At 34.5% G+C, this 15,940-nt stretch overlaps 2 protein-coding genes across 2 annotated transcripts; both read left to right on the top strand.

Moving 5' to 3' along the window:
• The first annotated feature begins 578 nt into the window (after positions 1-578).
• Positions 579-3,203, top strand: LOC129301760 (uncharacterized). The gene is made up of 3 exons (XM_054940353.1): positions 579-1,750; positions 2,503-2,731; positions 2,816-3,203. Exons 1-3 carry the CDS (start codon positions 867-869, stop codon positions 2,978-2,980), a joined length of 1,278 nt encoding a protein of 425 aa, XP_054796328.1. The 5' UTR covers positions 579-866; the 3' UTR covers positions 2,981-3,203.
• A 10,558-nt stretch (positions 3,204-13,761) lies between these two features.
• LOC129303252 (E3 ubiquitin-protein ligase RZF1-like) lies at positions 13,762-15,459 on the top strand. The gene has a single exon (XM_054942444.1). It carries the CDS (start codon positions 14,191-14,193, stop codon positions 15,115-15,117), a length of 927 nt encoding a protein of 308 aa, XP_054798419.1. The 5' UTR covers positions 13,762-14,190; the 3' UTR covers positions 15,118-15,459.
• Positions 15,460-15,940: the final 481 nt, after the last annotated feature.

The raw sequence follows: 15,940 nt of genomic DNA, 5'->3' as shown, positions 1-15,940 counted from the left end.
TTTAAGAAATATGATTTTAGATTCATAGTTAATTTTAATATATAATAAAAATGTTTGGATATATTTTCATAAAACTATAATTTGGACCATTAAAAATGACTCCTAATGTTATCCAAACAGGTGCAAATGCTTGCAATATATACGTAGGGAATGCATAAATCTGTAGCGTTAAACCAGGTTTGAAACAATTTGGTCAAAAAAAAAAAAAAAAACCAGGTTTGAAACAAGAGAGCACGAAATTTTCAGGATGAACGGTGATGAAGTTATGGGAGTATATTAGGCCAGTGTGGAGGAGTCACACGGAAAACTCATCTCTGAACTAATTTTAAAACTGTGGTGGCACGTGCCGGCCGGCTACAGCAGTGCGAGAAGGCGCGGAATCCAGATCCGATGACCATATCTTCCCGTCAAGACCGGGACCTCTCGTCTGGAATCTAACGGCCGAAATGTCACCTCGAGATCCCTCCGTTCATTACGATCCAACGGACCAGCTTGATTGTAGCGACCTATCTCCACATTGCTCGATAAAAACACAAAACCCAGCACTAAGATTTCTCATTTACCTTTGGTGTCGAGTCCTCGTAGGACTATTTCTTTCTCCTGAACCTAAATACCCAATTACCGAATTTTAAAAAAAGAACACAAAAACTGTTATACGTTTCTGGTTCTTCCCTCTTGCTCTTCTCCTTTTCAGATAGAAAGTTCAGTTGCAGTCGAACGTGTCACAGTCACTGCTTGCAGAGCCCCGCCTGAGATGTTGTTGCTCCCGCCGGCACCTGAAACCACTCTTTTGATAAGAATATCGCGGTACCGGGAAGGTCAATAGGGAAAGATCCGAAAGCTCTCGTGGGACCCAATTTTTCCCCATGGAAGGTCAGAAGAGCCAGACCAAACTCACCAGAACTAACTCTTCGCTTCTTCGCTCGTCGCCCACAATCCGATCATCCATTCACAGCCTCTCGTCGGTCAACGAAGAGGACGTTATCCTCACTGCGCAAGACGAAGAGGAGATTAAGGTCAAGAAGCCTCGGAAGTCCGGTTCAACCGGGTCGACCCGAATCACTACCCCGGTTCTTGCCGTTGCCTCTCTGGGTTTCTTTTGCTTGTGTTCTTTGTTCTTTTACCTTTTCTATTTTTTCTACCTCGGGAGTGCAGAAATACCCACTTCGGAGAATTTATTGTTAGCCCTGATTTTCATCGCCGTCGCCCTCTACTTTGCGTCCAAGAACAAGAATCTGATCCGCCAGAGCCTTTCAATTCTGAAGCATTCGTGGGATGAGAATGTGAAAAGGTTCGGGTTTTCGAAGTCTAATTCCAAGCCTGTTCACTGGTTCATCGGGGATTCCCCTGCCACCAAAGGCCAAAAAGAGAAGAAAATTATAAGGGAAGGGGTGGAATTTTACAGCAATGGTGACTTCTACGAAGGCGAGTTTCATAAGGGAAGGTCTAACGGCAGTGGGGTTTACAATTACTTCGTAAACGGGAGATACGAGGGCGATTGGGTGGATGGAAGGTATGATGGATACGGAATTGAGAGTTGGGCAAGAGGCAGTCGCTACAAGGGACAGTACAGGCACGGTTTGAGGCATGGCTATGGGGTTTATAGGTTCTACACAGGGGATTCTTACGCTGGGGAATGGTTTAGTGGGCAGAGCCACGGTGTGGGAGTCCAGACTTGCTCCGATGGTAGCTGTTATATTGGCGAGTTCAAGTACGGCGTCAAGCATGGACTCGGGTGTTACCATTTTAGGTGAGTTTCTTCTTTCTGTTCTCAATGGGAATCGGCGAAATTGGGGCTTTGAAGTTTCTGATTCTTAATCGTGGCTTTAAGCATTGGAGATTCAGATGAAAAATTTTAACTTCTGAGTTTGCTGGGTTAAGTTGCATATGTTTTTTATACTTTTCGCCTACTGGTGTTTTGGACTTATAATTCTTAACTATCTCAACCGTAAATTTGCGGATTCCTTTTTTTTTTTTGGTAGCATGCCATATATATTTCGATTGAATCTTTGATGAGTTTGCGATGGTGATTGTTGATTCCTTTCGAGATCCAAATTTTTTTGAGGTTCCTTTTTTTTTCTTTAATATTCATGTTGAATAATTCCTGAGGCTTTCGTCATGTGATCTTCGTTTATCGTTGACTTCTGGATTTCTTCTCATGCACAAGCTTTTGCATCTCGTAGTTTTTGCTTTATCAAGTGGCGACATTTAATATTATGGCACTGTACTTCTCGTCCTCCCTTAACCTTGTCTATTGTTTAAATTAATTATGCATTGAAGCTGTTTGAAGGTTGGTTGTCTTGATTTCTTGGTTGAATAACATGGCCTAGATTGATCTGTCTCTAGTTCAAACTGGATTAGTAACTTGACTGACGCATTGATATCTTTTAACGTGTTTTGTCAGCTAGTCATGTTACTGGCAGCGTTGCAAAGGTTTTTTCTGGCAGTAATTACATGTGGTTGATTTTGGTTGAGCCAACCCTTTGATTGTTTGTGCTGCAGAAATGGGGATAGATATGCGGGCGAGTATTTTGGAGACAAAATACATGGATTTGGGGTCTATCACTTCGCAAACGGCCACTGTTATGAAGGAGCATGGCATGAAGGCCGCAGGCAAGGTTGTGGCATGTACACTTTCAGAAATAGCGACAGGAGATGTGGTGAATGGGATGCTGGCAACCTCAAGCATCCTCTGCCACCACTAACCGATGCTGTTCTCCGAGCAGTTCAGGTATTGGTTACTCCAATAAAAATCTTGGTGCCTGGCATCTGATGTTTGGCCTTCTTTTGATAAACCCTTTTGGGAATGTTTCAGGCGGCCAGGAGAACTGCCGAGAAAGCCATAAACCTGAGGCGGGTGGATGAGCAGGTGAACAATGCAGTAATCGCTGCAAACAGAGCTGCCACTGCTGCTAGAGTTGCTGCTGTGAAGGCTGTTCAAAACAGAATGGATGGAAAATTTTGCGATATTGATGTCTAAGACATCAGGTGCTTTTGGAACTGTAAATTTTACTAATTTTAAGTTCTTGGGAAGAAAAATGTCGCCCCGGTGAGCAAAAGCTCATCTGTGGTTAATGAGGAGAGCATGCTTTTTTTTTTTTTTTTGTTCCGTTCTTTCCCCTACACAGTAACTTGTACATAAGTCCTTGTAAATCATCAATGAAATGAGAATATGAATTTCCAAATGGCTTTTACGGAGGAAATCGGCTGTTTAATTTCAAAGGGAGGAAGTTCCACGAAGTTGCCCGTGGGAAACAACCAATTATAAAAGGACAGTGTTGAAAGCAAAATGGGGGAATTTGGTGAGAAAATCGAAGGAAGGTTTGGTTCATCTTTATCCTTTTAGTAAAGGAGGGAGGATTGAAATGGGTAGAAAGAACGCCCATGCGGACATGTGACTCAAAACGTGGACACGAATAAAGAGCAATGGGGTAAGACAAGTATGCCCGGGCACGGTGACATGAGTGCGCATGGATGAGACAAACGGCCATGGTTGGGATTCAACTAGGATTAGAAGGAAATGGAGATTAATATAAATATCCGCCTTCTGATGTTGCAATCCTAACTAATGCTAGTTCGAGTCCACGTGATGCGCTCTCTCCCATGACAGGCATCCAAATAAAGTTTTTAGTTGAAACAGAGTGGGCACATGATGTTGCGGAATCCTTGTTCCTTAAAGAATAAGGGCGGAAATGAGTCTGACTTCACTATCGTGCATGCCGGATCAAAAAGGCATGTGTGTTGCCGGGTTAATTCTTCAGGTAGATGCTCAAGATTCTCTTCCCCGTACCGTGGCTTATATTTGGAATTTATCTACTTCCAGATTTAGGTCACTTTGTTTAAACTCGGCTGTCCAACCACTCCACAATCCATATGCATCTCGCAAACGTCCAACCGGGGGAAAAAAATCAAGTGTTGTGAAAGAGGCACCATCAGGAGTCCAATAATCCCATAGAGAACTGGTCTGAGTTTTTAATAATGGCGGAAGCAAAAGAAGAAGAGAATCGATGGCAAGAGAGAAGAATAGCTTGCAGAGGTATTATTAATGGTGCAAGTTGCGGTTTCAATTGGTAATTTTATTGTGTTGGTCGCCCAACGAGGGTTCAAGTTGGGAGCACCGCCAGATCGCACCAATAAATTACTAGACCTCTCACGTCTCCGGAGTTTTTATTTCGGTCAAAGTTTCTTCAACAAAAAAATCTTCTGCCGTCCTGACAACCAATAATTTCAAACTCGGGCTAACGCAAGCAGTCGGATTGTCATCTGAAAAAAAAAAAGGTCTAATTAAATTATTTAACCTGTTTTGACAGTTTGCTTGCTTTGATTTGGGTAATTTGTAAAACCTCAAAAACCAAAGCAATTGAATCATTTTGGCCTGTTTTTAATATATATATATATATATATATTTTATTTTATTATTATGTTGCATGTTCAATCACCGGTTTAAGCAGTTAAATCATGAGACTGATTATTAACTTATCTTTCCAGTTTATTATACGGTTCGATGTTTACAACATTGGTGAGAATTATGAGTTGCCCTTATAATGCACACAACTGTAGCATAAAGCCAAGTATTGCTAATAAATTATTATCTCTATTTTAAATTAAAAAATATTTTTAAAGAACATTTAGCGTTTTAAAATATAAAATATTTTAATAAAAATAAAGTTTTATTGATGATAAATTTTTTAATATTATTTTATATATATTTTTCTTTTTAATATTGTTTCACCGGTGGAACATTAATAAATAACATTTTTGAAATTTTATATTTTTATTTTAAAAAATAATATTGTAAATTATATTTAATAAAATTTATTGGTATGTGTAGTGTTTTTAAATTTGCCATGGGAGAGTACTATTCATTAAATTATTGATATAGTGTGGAAAAAATAAATTTTCTAATTTAATTTTATTAAATACATCATTTTTAAAATGTTTTCTTTCTCATATGCAATATTTTACTCTACTTCCAAAATTGTAAAGGAAAAAAATTGAAGAAGTTAATTAGTTGCATACTCCTTCTAGCAGAGAGAGAGAAGGTTTTTTGTTTTCTTCTATTTACAACTTATATTATTAAGTTTTTATGATAAATTTTTTCATCCACCCTTTATTGAATGATGGAAAAAATATGTTGTAAAAATACATATATATTTGATATTAGTAAAAGTAAAAAGTTATTAAATTTGTAAACAAAGTTAATAAATTTTAATTTTTTAATTCTACTTAAACATGTTTAAAAATAATTTATAAATAGTAACGTCAAATTATGTCTGAAGTAAGGAAAAGATTTCCTTGTTGCGTTGAGCATGAGACGCAGGTCATGATATATTGAGCCGGTGGGCCGTGGCTTGCATCAAAATTTACAGATGTATGGAGAGATTTTAGTTGTAATTTATTTGGTAATCTGATTCAAAGCCAAATTTGGCAGAAGCCAAAAGCATGCGGTGCACTGCAGGAATAATCCAGTGCAGTCGTGTGTGAAAAGATTTCATCATAACTCGCTTTATAGGCACAGTACAGTAGTATTCTACCCACTCCCGAGCCTAGCACGCTCGCTACCTAATTAACGAGGACATTAAAAATAATTGCCATCACAGCAAGCCAGCAACGCATCACGTGACTCCGAGAAAGCAAGATTCTCCCAAACGTGAGATCCAGTGAAAATCTCCCTAACTACTTTATGGAAAGTAGGATATATATTTAAACTTGGATCCATTGTTTCGTTCAACAAAATTACTTCCTCCCCATTTTTGCATATGCTGATTCTTTTTTATTATTAAATCCAAACAAATACATATTAAAGATCTTAAAAATCCAATATCAAACTTGTTTAGAATCCCAATTATTTTAAAACTTATAAAATCCGCGCTGTGTAAAGTTTAACCAACTGGACAAATTTTCATGCATGAAATTCGAAAATAAATTATATTATTCATATATTATAAATATGTTTGAATGCTGCTACTCCCGGACTCCAATATAAGTTGTTTTCTATCCAAAATATAGAATATTGGGAAGGCGTGACTCCCTTGAAAGGCATTGGTTAATTCAAAGTTCTAAAAACGTTTTAAAAATTAAAATTACATCCTTTTAATTATATTCTTATTGAATATTCTATATAAGTATCTTAACATTAACAATTAAAATTTCAACACATTATTTTTTTCAAAAAAAGTAATAAATGAAGAAAAATAATTATAAAAGTCACTCAATGTTCTATATTTTAGACCAAACAAGGCTTTTAAAAAATGTTCTATATTATAGTTTGTAGTGAGTATATGTTTGTTTTCAATTGCACCCAAACTTTATCGAGTAATTAATAAAATCATTTTAAATAAGTCAAATGTTATATTTATAAGAGAAACTGTTACTTTTAATTCGTTTTTATATAAGCAAAATTATATTTTTCAATAGTTATTTATTGTAAATTTTGTAAATTACATCTCATAATTTTGTTATTCACAGTCAAAAAAATAATTAATAAATATTTGATTAACACAATTAAAAAATGATATTGTAGTTTAATTTTTTTATTTTCAAATCCAGTTAATATAATTAAATAATTTTTTTAAATTGTATAATAGTAATTTTTTTGGCAAATAAAAACAGAAAGAGCAGTGAATAAATAAATAAAACAGGAGCAGGCGGGAGGCGGGAGGCATGTCTGGCTCTTGCTTTCATTCTGCATAATGGATACGCATTGCGCTGTTGTCATTGTCCCCTCCATCAATGCCCTCTTCTTTATCTCTTCAATTTTTTTTTTTTGTGATTAAATTATTGGGACCTTCCAGGTCTTGTGTGAGTTTGCCTCGCGCCGAAACGCCAAATACAAATTATTGCAACGATTAATTTGATTGTCACCCTATTCCTGTCACTTCTATATATAATTATTTTTAACTAACTCACTAAAATTGAAATAAGTTAATAAATTATCTTAAATTTACATCACTATCTGTTTCTATCCCTAAACAGAACCTTGTTTGAATATTTTCATGTTGCATTAAAATGTGGTTATGAAGGTTTTTCCAGAATAATTCACTCAATCTTTCGTGTTTTCTTTCTATAAAGTATCCGATAATATAGGATGATAGGAAGCATGATTAAATAAGCGATGCTTGGGCATCACTCCCGCAAATGTTTGAACGGATAACTCAATCATGTCTTGATTATTTTCTGTCTATTTCTGATATATAATACATGAATTATTTTTCTTTTTTCTTTTTCGTAATAGATATCCTGTTTCCTTTTGTTCCTCACGCACTTGTGAAAACATATTTAAAATATTAAAAAAGAAGGATTAGCGGAGTCAACAGGGCTAATCGATTGGTTGGTGTTTGGAGAAGGGGGCCAACGACTACCAGTGATGATTGTGTTCTGTTTGGGCCAAACGGAATGGTCCATGTGGCATGCTATGATTGCCCCAGGACGTCCATTGTAAAGATGCACGGTAAAGTTATTGTACCAGAACCTAACTCTTTTGCATCCTTTCCTCTTGCTTTCGATCTAATAAAAAAAAAATTTCTCCATAATAATGCAAACACCATACATGGTTTTGCCAAACTATATTCCAATAATTTAATCACTCTGGTCCCTCACCATGCAGATGCCATTGCTCATACTCTTTCAAATTATTATCACTATTTTTTATTTTTTAATTATGGTATGTAAAAATATGGAATTTTTGTTATATTAGACATGTCTCGTAAAATTATTTTTAGAATTACAGAGAATCACATTGCTTGTGTCGTTTCTATTATTGACTGCTAGAGGCGACAATTCCAAAGAGAGATCGCTCTGTTTGTTTTAGTCCCGAGAAAACAAGTCCTAATTTATTGGCTTGCCCAGTTTGAGGTCGACTTGGAGATTTTCAGATTTACCAAAAAAAAAAAAAAGGAAAGAAAGAAAAGAAAAGAAAAGGAGCACCGAGCAATAGTGTGACTTTTTTCCTTGGCCAGATTCGAAAGTGCGACTTGGGGCTTCTTTGGCGACTTATTATGAAAATAATTTTTTATTTTCCAAAATAAAAAAGTTAACAAGTTTATTTGATAATATGTTTTTAAAAAATGTTTTGAAGAAAAAAAATCAAACATTGTTTTTAAAAAAATAAAAATATTTTTTAGATCTAAAATTATTGTTTTAAAAAATAAAAGAGAATATAAAAGGCACCTGTGTTCATATATTTAATTTAGCCAACATTTTATTTAATGGAATCGACCCGCAGATGTCGCTTGCATGTGAGGGATAGGATTCTCTTGTACTTCATGAATCTTCTCTCTTACGCGTACATACTCACAGTTTCGCTTGTGCATATATTTTGGGAGAATGACAATTACGCTCTAAACAATTGAATTGCTTGTAGTTAGTTTCTAATAAGATTTAAAAAATATTAATTATTTGATCTTTATAATTTTAATTCAATTATAACTCAATCCTGAATTTTAATTCGTTATAATTTAATTTTTAAAATATTAACTTGATTGTAAATTAGTTTATGAACTTTGACTTTTGCAATTTAGTTTTTAAAATTTCAACCTCTTAAATATTAATTATTGTATTTAAAAAAATTATAAAGATTAACAATATTTTAAACTTTTAATATTTATAAATATTAAAAGAGTTTAGTAATTTAAGATATTAGTAATAAATTTTAAATATTTTTAGTGTTTATAAATTTTTTAAAATATAAGGACCAACATGTAAGAGGTAAAAATTTTAGGGATTAAATTATAAGAGGTAAAGTTTAAAGACTAATTTACAATTGAGTCAAAAATTTAAGAATTGAGTTATAACGAGTCAAATTTTAAAGATTAAGTTACAACTAAATTAAAATTACAGGGATCAAATGATTAATTTTTTCTAAAATTTGTTAAAAGGTGAATTGTAAATATTAATTTGAACATTCATAAATAAGAATATAAGTCGTAAGGAGAGTTACAATCAAAACTGAAATATCACGTCTACAAATAAAATTCTTGAATTTGCAATTGTTTAAATTTCTATTATGGACTAATTATTTAAAATACTTATCAAGAAATTTAACCGTAATTAATTTTTTATGACTTAATGATCATCTTCCCTGTATTTTTTTTGTTTTGGGGGGGGGGGGGCAAATGTTCTGACTTATGAACTTGGGGATAGAGGAAAGAGCAGGGTAACTTTGAAAGTTACCGAAAGGTAAATTTAGTAGACAACTCCCTGCTGACGCTGTGGAAAGCTACTCGTCCCCAACCACTAAGACCTTTCCCTTTCACTCTTTTCGCTCTACCCAAACCCAATCCCTCTGTGCTACAAATAAAGAATAATGATAATAATATACTCGTTTCATTTCAAATTATATAGCATTTTTTAAATTTTTTTTTCATGAAATATAAAATATTTTAAATAAATTAAAATTTTATTAAATGTATTAATTTTAATATTATATTTTTTTATAATTATTTTTTATCTCTTTTCTTTTTAATGTATTAAGTGACGAGTATTTTTAAAAATTTGTATTTGTATTTTAAAAAGATAAAATTATTAAGTATAGTTAATAAAGTTTATTAATATATAAATTTTTATTTAAAAATAAATTATAATTTAAGATTAATTCCTTTCATTATTTTAACGATATGCACATGGCACCATTCCTTTAAGGATATTTACAGCGTCCCCTTGTTTTTATAGCTTTTGGACGCTTTTTCCCAACAAAATCCTGCCCTATGAACTTTTTATAGCTTTTGGACGCTTTTTCTCAACAAAATACTGCCCTGTCAAATCCCCCATGCCCTCCAATAATTCCTCGTTATTATTATTATTATTACTCTGAGGAAGGGGTAATAATCAGTATTTTTTAAATTAGACCGGATCAGGCGGTTGATCAGTTTAATTTTCAGTCTGATTCAGAAAAAAAAGCCCATAGTTGACGCAGATGCGGCTTGGCTTTCAATTTCAATGCTAATGATGGTTGAGATGAATGATAGGCTTACTTATAACCCACATGGTGGATGAAAGTAAATGAAAGACAACCTTAACCCCATAGGATTATGTTTTCTTACCTTGGAACGGCGAAGCTGTCTAGTTTGACCACAGTGTGTGTTTGAATAAGGGTTAAAATGGATTAAATAACCCAACATTAATTTTTTGAGCCAAATTATTCAAACAGTCAAAAAAGTCAAAAATCGATTATGAGCCTTCAACGTACGTTTTTTTTCGTGAGCTCTCTGAACGAGCCTCTGCCGAAAGTTAATAAAAAAATGTTGAGAAAAATTATAAAGAAAGCCCAAAAAAAATATAAAAAAGCACAATATTGAATAAAAATAAAATTAAACTCTTTTTTTAATAAAATTTAAATTTTAAATCTTTAAAAAAGTTACTAACATAAATTCCTATCAACCACCATTCTCCACTTAATACTTACTGTAAAAATAATTCAAATAAAATATTAATTGGTAGAGAAAAATTAATTTAATTTAATTTAAAGTTTAAGGTTCTTATAAAGATTGTTGTAAAAATTTAAAAAAAAAAGAGATTTTGTGTCATTTATGACATTGTTACATTTTTTTATGTTGCTAAAATTTCAAGGCAGTACTTAATATTTTCATTAGATATAACTCATATTTATGATGTTATTAGAAATTAATTTGTATATTATTATCTTTATTAGTTATTATAAAATTAATATTTGGTATTTAAGAATTAAATATTTCTCTTTAATTAAATTTATTTTAACTAAGATATATTGAGTTACTTATTTATATAAATTTCAATGTTAATATTAATATAATTTAAAATTTTTAATAAATTAGATATGTAAGTTAAATAATATATTTTACTTTTTAAATAAAAAGTAACAACTTTAATAATATTAGGTAGAAATTTATCAATAATTTAATTTTGAAAGGCAATGTTTTTCATGATAATTTGTACAGCTAAAATTGATCTTGAATAAATTATCCAAATATTTTTAATTTTTTTAAAATTAATTTTAAAAAAATTGTATCCAAATAAATTACATTATAACATAATCAATTGTGATTAAAATTTATTATTTAATCAATTATTTTTATAATTTATTATATTCAACTGAAATCTAAACAAGCACATAATGGTTGGCTAGTCCTCATATAATTTTAAAACAGCCTCTCAACGTGCTCCCCCGCTTTTTTTTCTCTTCTTGTTTTAAGAAATCATCACTTTTAATTTGTTTTTTCATAAGTAAAATTACATATACCAATAAATATTTATTAAAATTTTTTAAATTATTCCTCATAATTTACATCAATAAAAAATAATTATTAATGCAAAGTTATATTAATTAAGACAGGATATTTTAATCCATTTTTTTACTTTCAAACATGATGATTATAATTAATTAATTTTCTTAAACTATATGTATAGGTAAGTTAAGAGGGAGGTCGGAAACATGGAAAAGCTGATAATAGCCAACCAAAAGAAGTATAACACTAACGCGTTTGGAGCCCAAAGCAGAAAAATCCAAAGCCTAGTCCCTCGGACAAAGTAGAGGATGACAAAGACGTAAACTCTGAACCTTAAAGCCATGATGCTGCAAACTTTTGCTGTACCTTCTCTTAGAGGAACTCAAGGTCGTTTTCTCAGTTCAAAGTAGTGGATCGATCACTCTAACGTGGTAGAGATGCACCACGTACCTGTGACGAGTTGGGCAGGTCGACCTCACCTAATCCTGCTATCGTCTTTTTTGACTTTCATGCGCCCACACATGTGTGCTTAATAATATTATCCCTCTTTAAATTATGCAATCAGGCGTTTAGTGGAAGCGCTTCTTGCTTCTGCGTGTGCACATATCTGCTACTAAATTATACAGTAAATCTCAAGCTACATCATGATGTAAACCTAGCTATTTTCATTTCATTTAATTTTGACCTCGAAAAACATGAGAGCGAGAGAGAGAGAGAGAGAGAGAGAGAGAGAGTGTGTGTGTGGCTTTCATTGCTTGACCATATATCCACCACCAAACTTGTACACGACGACAGACCTTTTGCAATGGCATTGATTCATCCTGTTTTTGACTTCCTCTGTTTCTTTCACGACCGTCCATGAAGAGAAGCATCATCAGTGTTCATCCATGTAAAAATCTTCTAATAAATTCCGGGTCATGATGAGAAGAGCGCATTATTATCATCATTAATTATCAATTAATTTTAAAGCTCTTCATGATTTATTTCTGTGTCAGGTTGTTTTATAAACTCGCTATAATTGCTGGTGTTATTTAGATCTGTTCTCAAATGAATTGCGGAATATTGGGAGTATAATAAAAGTACTTAATGTTATATCAAAAAAAAAAAAAAAATAAGAAGAAGCAATATGTTAGTTACAAATTATAAAAAATTTTAAAATAAATTTTTTATATGTACCAATAAAACTCATTAAATATATTTTATATTTTTATTTTTTCAAACAAAGATGTACATTTTAAGAAATGCACTTCATTTAATAATCTACTTATAAAAGAATATTAAAAAATAATATAATAAAAAGGATAATACTAAAAACATATTATTAATAAAATTTTATTTTTGTTAGAGTCTTTTATGTTTTAAAATATTTAATTTTTTTAAAAAAATATTATATAATTTGAGAGCGAGGGAGTAGCATTTTGTTTTGAGCGAGTTGTTGTAAATACATAGAAAGGTGTCACGGGATGAATAGTAAAGGAAGAGTGAGCTTGAAACGGACATGTGGAAAGAAGACAAGAGGTTTGAATGAATATATATATATATATATGTAATGCCAATGGTGGGTGGGGCGGATACATAATTATCAAAAGGATTAGAGAGCTATATGGAATTTTGAAAATACACGCTGCTTTCACACTTCCCTTTCTCGACTACCAAGTTAACTGGGTATTGCCGCTGCCTCCTCTCCATCACATTAGTACTCTTATAGTAATCCATACATCCCATATTTCAAACTCAAATTAATTCCAAGGCCCAACATTTTCAAAAGCTTGTATATGTATATTCACACACACATATTCGGGCTTCACCTACTGTTTACTTTTATTCAATTGTTGCTGCTATAGAAATGGTCGTCCCTTTTCTCTAAGAAATTCTTTTTGGCCGCGGAGAAAAGACGATGAAGAAATAGTCACTTGACACTTGCTATCAAAACTTACGCCTTTTCAAAATTAAAGGCATCTACACGAGGTTTAATATTCACACAAGACCGAACATGCATACTTTTTTACAAAATGCTTGACATTTTGTGGCCAAAAAATAATAAAAGATGAATAGTCAACATTTTTTAAAAAAATTCTCAGGTATATATATAGTAGTCATTAATTTCTGCATCACTCGGTCGTTGTAATTTGTTGGGATCAAATGCACCTTTTCTTTTCTTTCTTTGTTCATTCTTGTTAAATAAACTTCAATTTTTCATTAGGGTAAAACAGTAATCAAGAGACATTGCATGGTACATCAGGCAGTCCCTTCCTAACTTTAAAAGGGTGCACATAATGTTGGGATTAGAAGTTAATACTGCGTAAGGACATCTCTGCAATTAAATTAAGATCATATCTGGGTCAACTACCTCTGTCGTACTCGAGTCATGAACTTTAAATAATATGGCTACAACTACTTTTGACAATGCACCCATCCTGAATCCTATGTGACATTTTTTCTCACCTAAAATGGTAAAATTATTCATTTTATTTCATATATTACCGCCAATCCGTTGCTAAGCATTATAAAATTTAGAAATGTTTTAAGATATTTGTGTTTCCGCTGTTTTGTTATAATGATACCGGGGGGCTTTGGATGTGATGCTGAGATGCAGGAGCTGACAAAGGAAGCCCATTAGCCTGATATTGGGCCCACATGATGTCCATTCTTAAGGGTCTCATTCAATGTGAGCCCAAAACAAAAAGTTAGCCGTTGACAGTCCTCTGCAATGCACACCTGTTTTATAAATTATAATACAGAGAGACGTTCACCCTGGGGGCTCTTCCCTCCCTCCCAGGAAACAGGGCGACTCTCACAACAAATCTCTGATATCATGTGACTTCCTTTGGACACAAAGCCACCCTCTTTCCCAGAATCGCTTATCGCTAACCCACAAGTCATCCCCTTCTTTCTTCCTCCCTCTTCATTATGATCATCTCTATATACCCCATCCATTCCTTTCACCGTCCTTTCCCATTCCCGCCTCTCCGCTCTCGATCTCAAAACCATGTCTCTGAGCCCTCCTCGCGCAACCATAACCTACCAGCTCTACTGGTGCTTCCGCTGCAACCGACTGGTCAGGCTCGCCCCCGTCCACCCCTCCGACGTTATCTGCCCTCGCTGTTTTCAACACTTCCTCTGTGAATTCAACATACCCGCACCCACACAGCTCGCCCGTTTCATCGATCCCCCGCATTTGCTTGATGCCCTTTCGCTCATGCTCGACCCCACCATCCTCCGCTTCTTTGATCCAGAGTTCGAGCACCGCCACTTTCCGTGGATTCAGGGGCGAGCTCACCAGCATGAAGGTCGGACTCGTGAGAATTCACGTGTTGAAATTCCGGTTCGTCACATAAGACGTCCCCGGCATCGTAGTCTTGATGCCAGAGCTAGTGGTTTCGACCCAGAACTGGAAGCCCAACCTCGCCCTCGGACTTGGGTTATCGTTCGACCCGTTGATCGTTCCAACTCGTTCGAAAGGATTCCACGGCAACAAGATACAGTCCCACGACGGGTTGATCCGAGAGACTACTTTTTCGGGCCGGGGTTGGATGAACTGATTGAACACCTGACCGAAAATGACCGGCAAGGCCCGCCTCCAGCGCCGGATAGAGCTATCGATGCGATTCCGACTGTGAAAATAATGGAGACACATTTGAAGGAGAACCCTCATTGCCCGGTTTGCCAGGAGGAGTTTGAACTGGGTGGGGAAGCGAGGGAGTTATCCTGCAAGCATATATACCATTCTGACTGCATCGTGCCATGGCTAAAGCTCCACAATTCTTGCCCCGTTTGCCGGCAAGAGATGCCGGTGCTCTCAGACTCCGACGAATCCGGTGGCGGTGGCAGGTTGCGCCGGTGTTTAAGGTGGAGTCATTTGGCTTCACTTTGGCCTTTCCATGGAAGGTTCCGACGGGTTAATCCAGAACGCTAGAATGATCCTACTTCTGCATGGTGCCTACGCGTCCCTCTGCAAAATTCATTTATAATCAAATATCGAAATCCACGAAATGCTGGATGACTGCATGTTCATCTCACGCTTCTGTGTACTCCCTACCGCCTATTTCTCTGAATCATTATGTTCTTTAGAAATCGGTTCACTCGTTAAACCGGACACTCGGTCTCCTTCTTCATAGCCATGCTTTTTAACCAGAGTTTTAATGGATCTACGTCAACTAAATTTCTTTAGCTATGATAAAATGAGAACTAAAACGTTGACGGTAACAGATAGAATCAAAGAAATATCTTCTCCCCCCAATTATGGAAAAGATAGAAATATCAACACAACTGCAGGTTGCCAAGGTTACAAGTCAATGGACTTGGCATGTGTTACCGTGGAAATGACTTTCCAGTTCTACTACCTCCTTCCTTCAGAAGTGTACAATGAAGTGAATTATTAATCGTTAGGTCATTGCTATTCACTTGCAAAGCAGAATGCACACAACTGTGTATTTTAGTTTAATGAGAATAAGAATAGCAAGCAAACCTAGTTGAAAAGAATCTATTATTTAGTATTTATATCTCATGAAGATCAGTTTCCCCAGTCACTTGAAAACATTCCTGGTGGGGTCACATCGTTTGCTAGTCTCTTCCAGACCTTAATAGTGCTGATGCCGTGTTGAAACATAACCCAACCGCGATTGTCTGCTTCCAGTTAAGCCTATCCCTCTTGGAAAATCGATTATCCACATTTGATACAACAGTTATCGTTTTACTCACTCATCATCTATTTTCGTTTAAAAAACATCGCATAGTTA

The sequence above is a fragment of the Prosopis cineraria genome, unplaced genomic scaffold (assembly GCF_029017545.1).
Source record: "Prosopis cineraria cultivar Desert tree isolate PC_DT_omini unplaced genomic scaffold, ASM2901754v1 PC2, whole genome shotgun sequence".
NCBI classification, from domain to species: Eukaryota; Viridiplantae; Streptophyta; class Magnoliopsida; order Fabales; family Fabaceae; genus Prosopis; species Prosopis cineraria.
Note: the sequence above shows the minus strand (reverse complement) of the source record. Positions and strands in the feature narration are given on the sequence as shown.

What these genes read in the sequence shown, in the direction of transcription:
- LOC129301760 (XM_054940353.1), top strand. Translation starts at nt 867, where the DNA reads ATGGAAGGTCAGAAGAGCCAGACCAAACTCACCAGAACTAACTCTTCG. An exon ending in CTCGGGTGTTACCATTTTAG is followed by an intron (nt 1,751 to 2,502) that starts GTGAGTTTCTTC and finishes TTTGTGCTGCAG; the next exon opens with AAATGGGGATAGATATGCGG. An exon ending in CTGTTCTCCGAGCAGTTCAG is followed by an intron (nt 2,732 to 2,815) that starts GTATTGGTTACT and finishes GGAATGTTTCAG; the next exon opens with GCGGCCAGGAGAACTGCCGA.
- LOC129303252 (XM_054942444.1), top strand. Translation starts at nt 14,191, where the DNA reads ATGTCTCTGAGCCCTCCTCGCGCAACCATAACCTACCAGCTCTACTGG.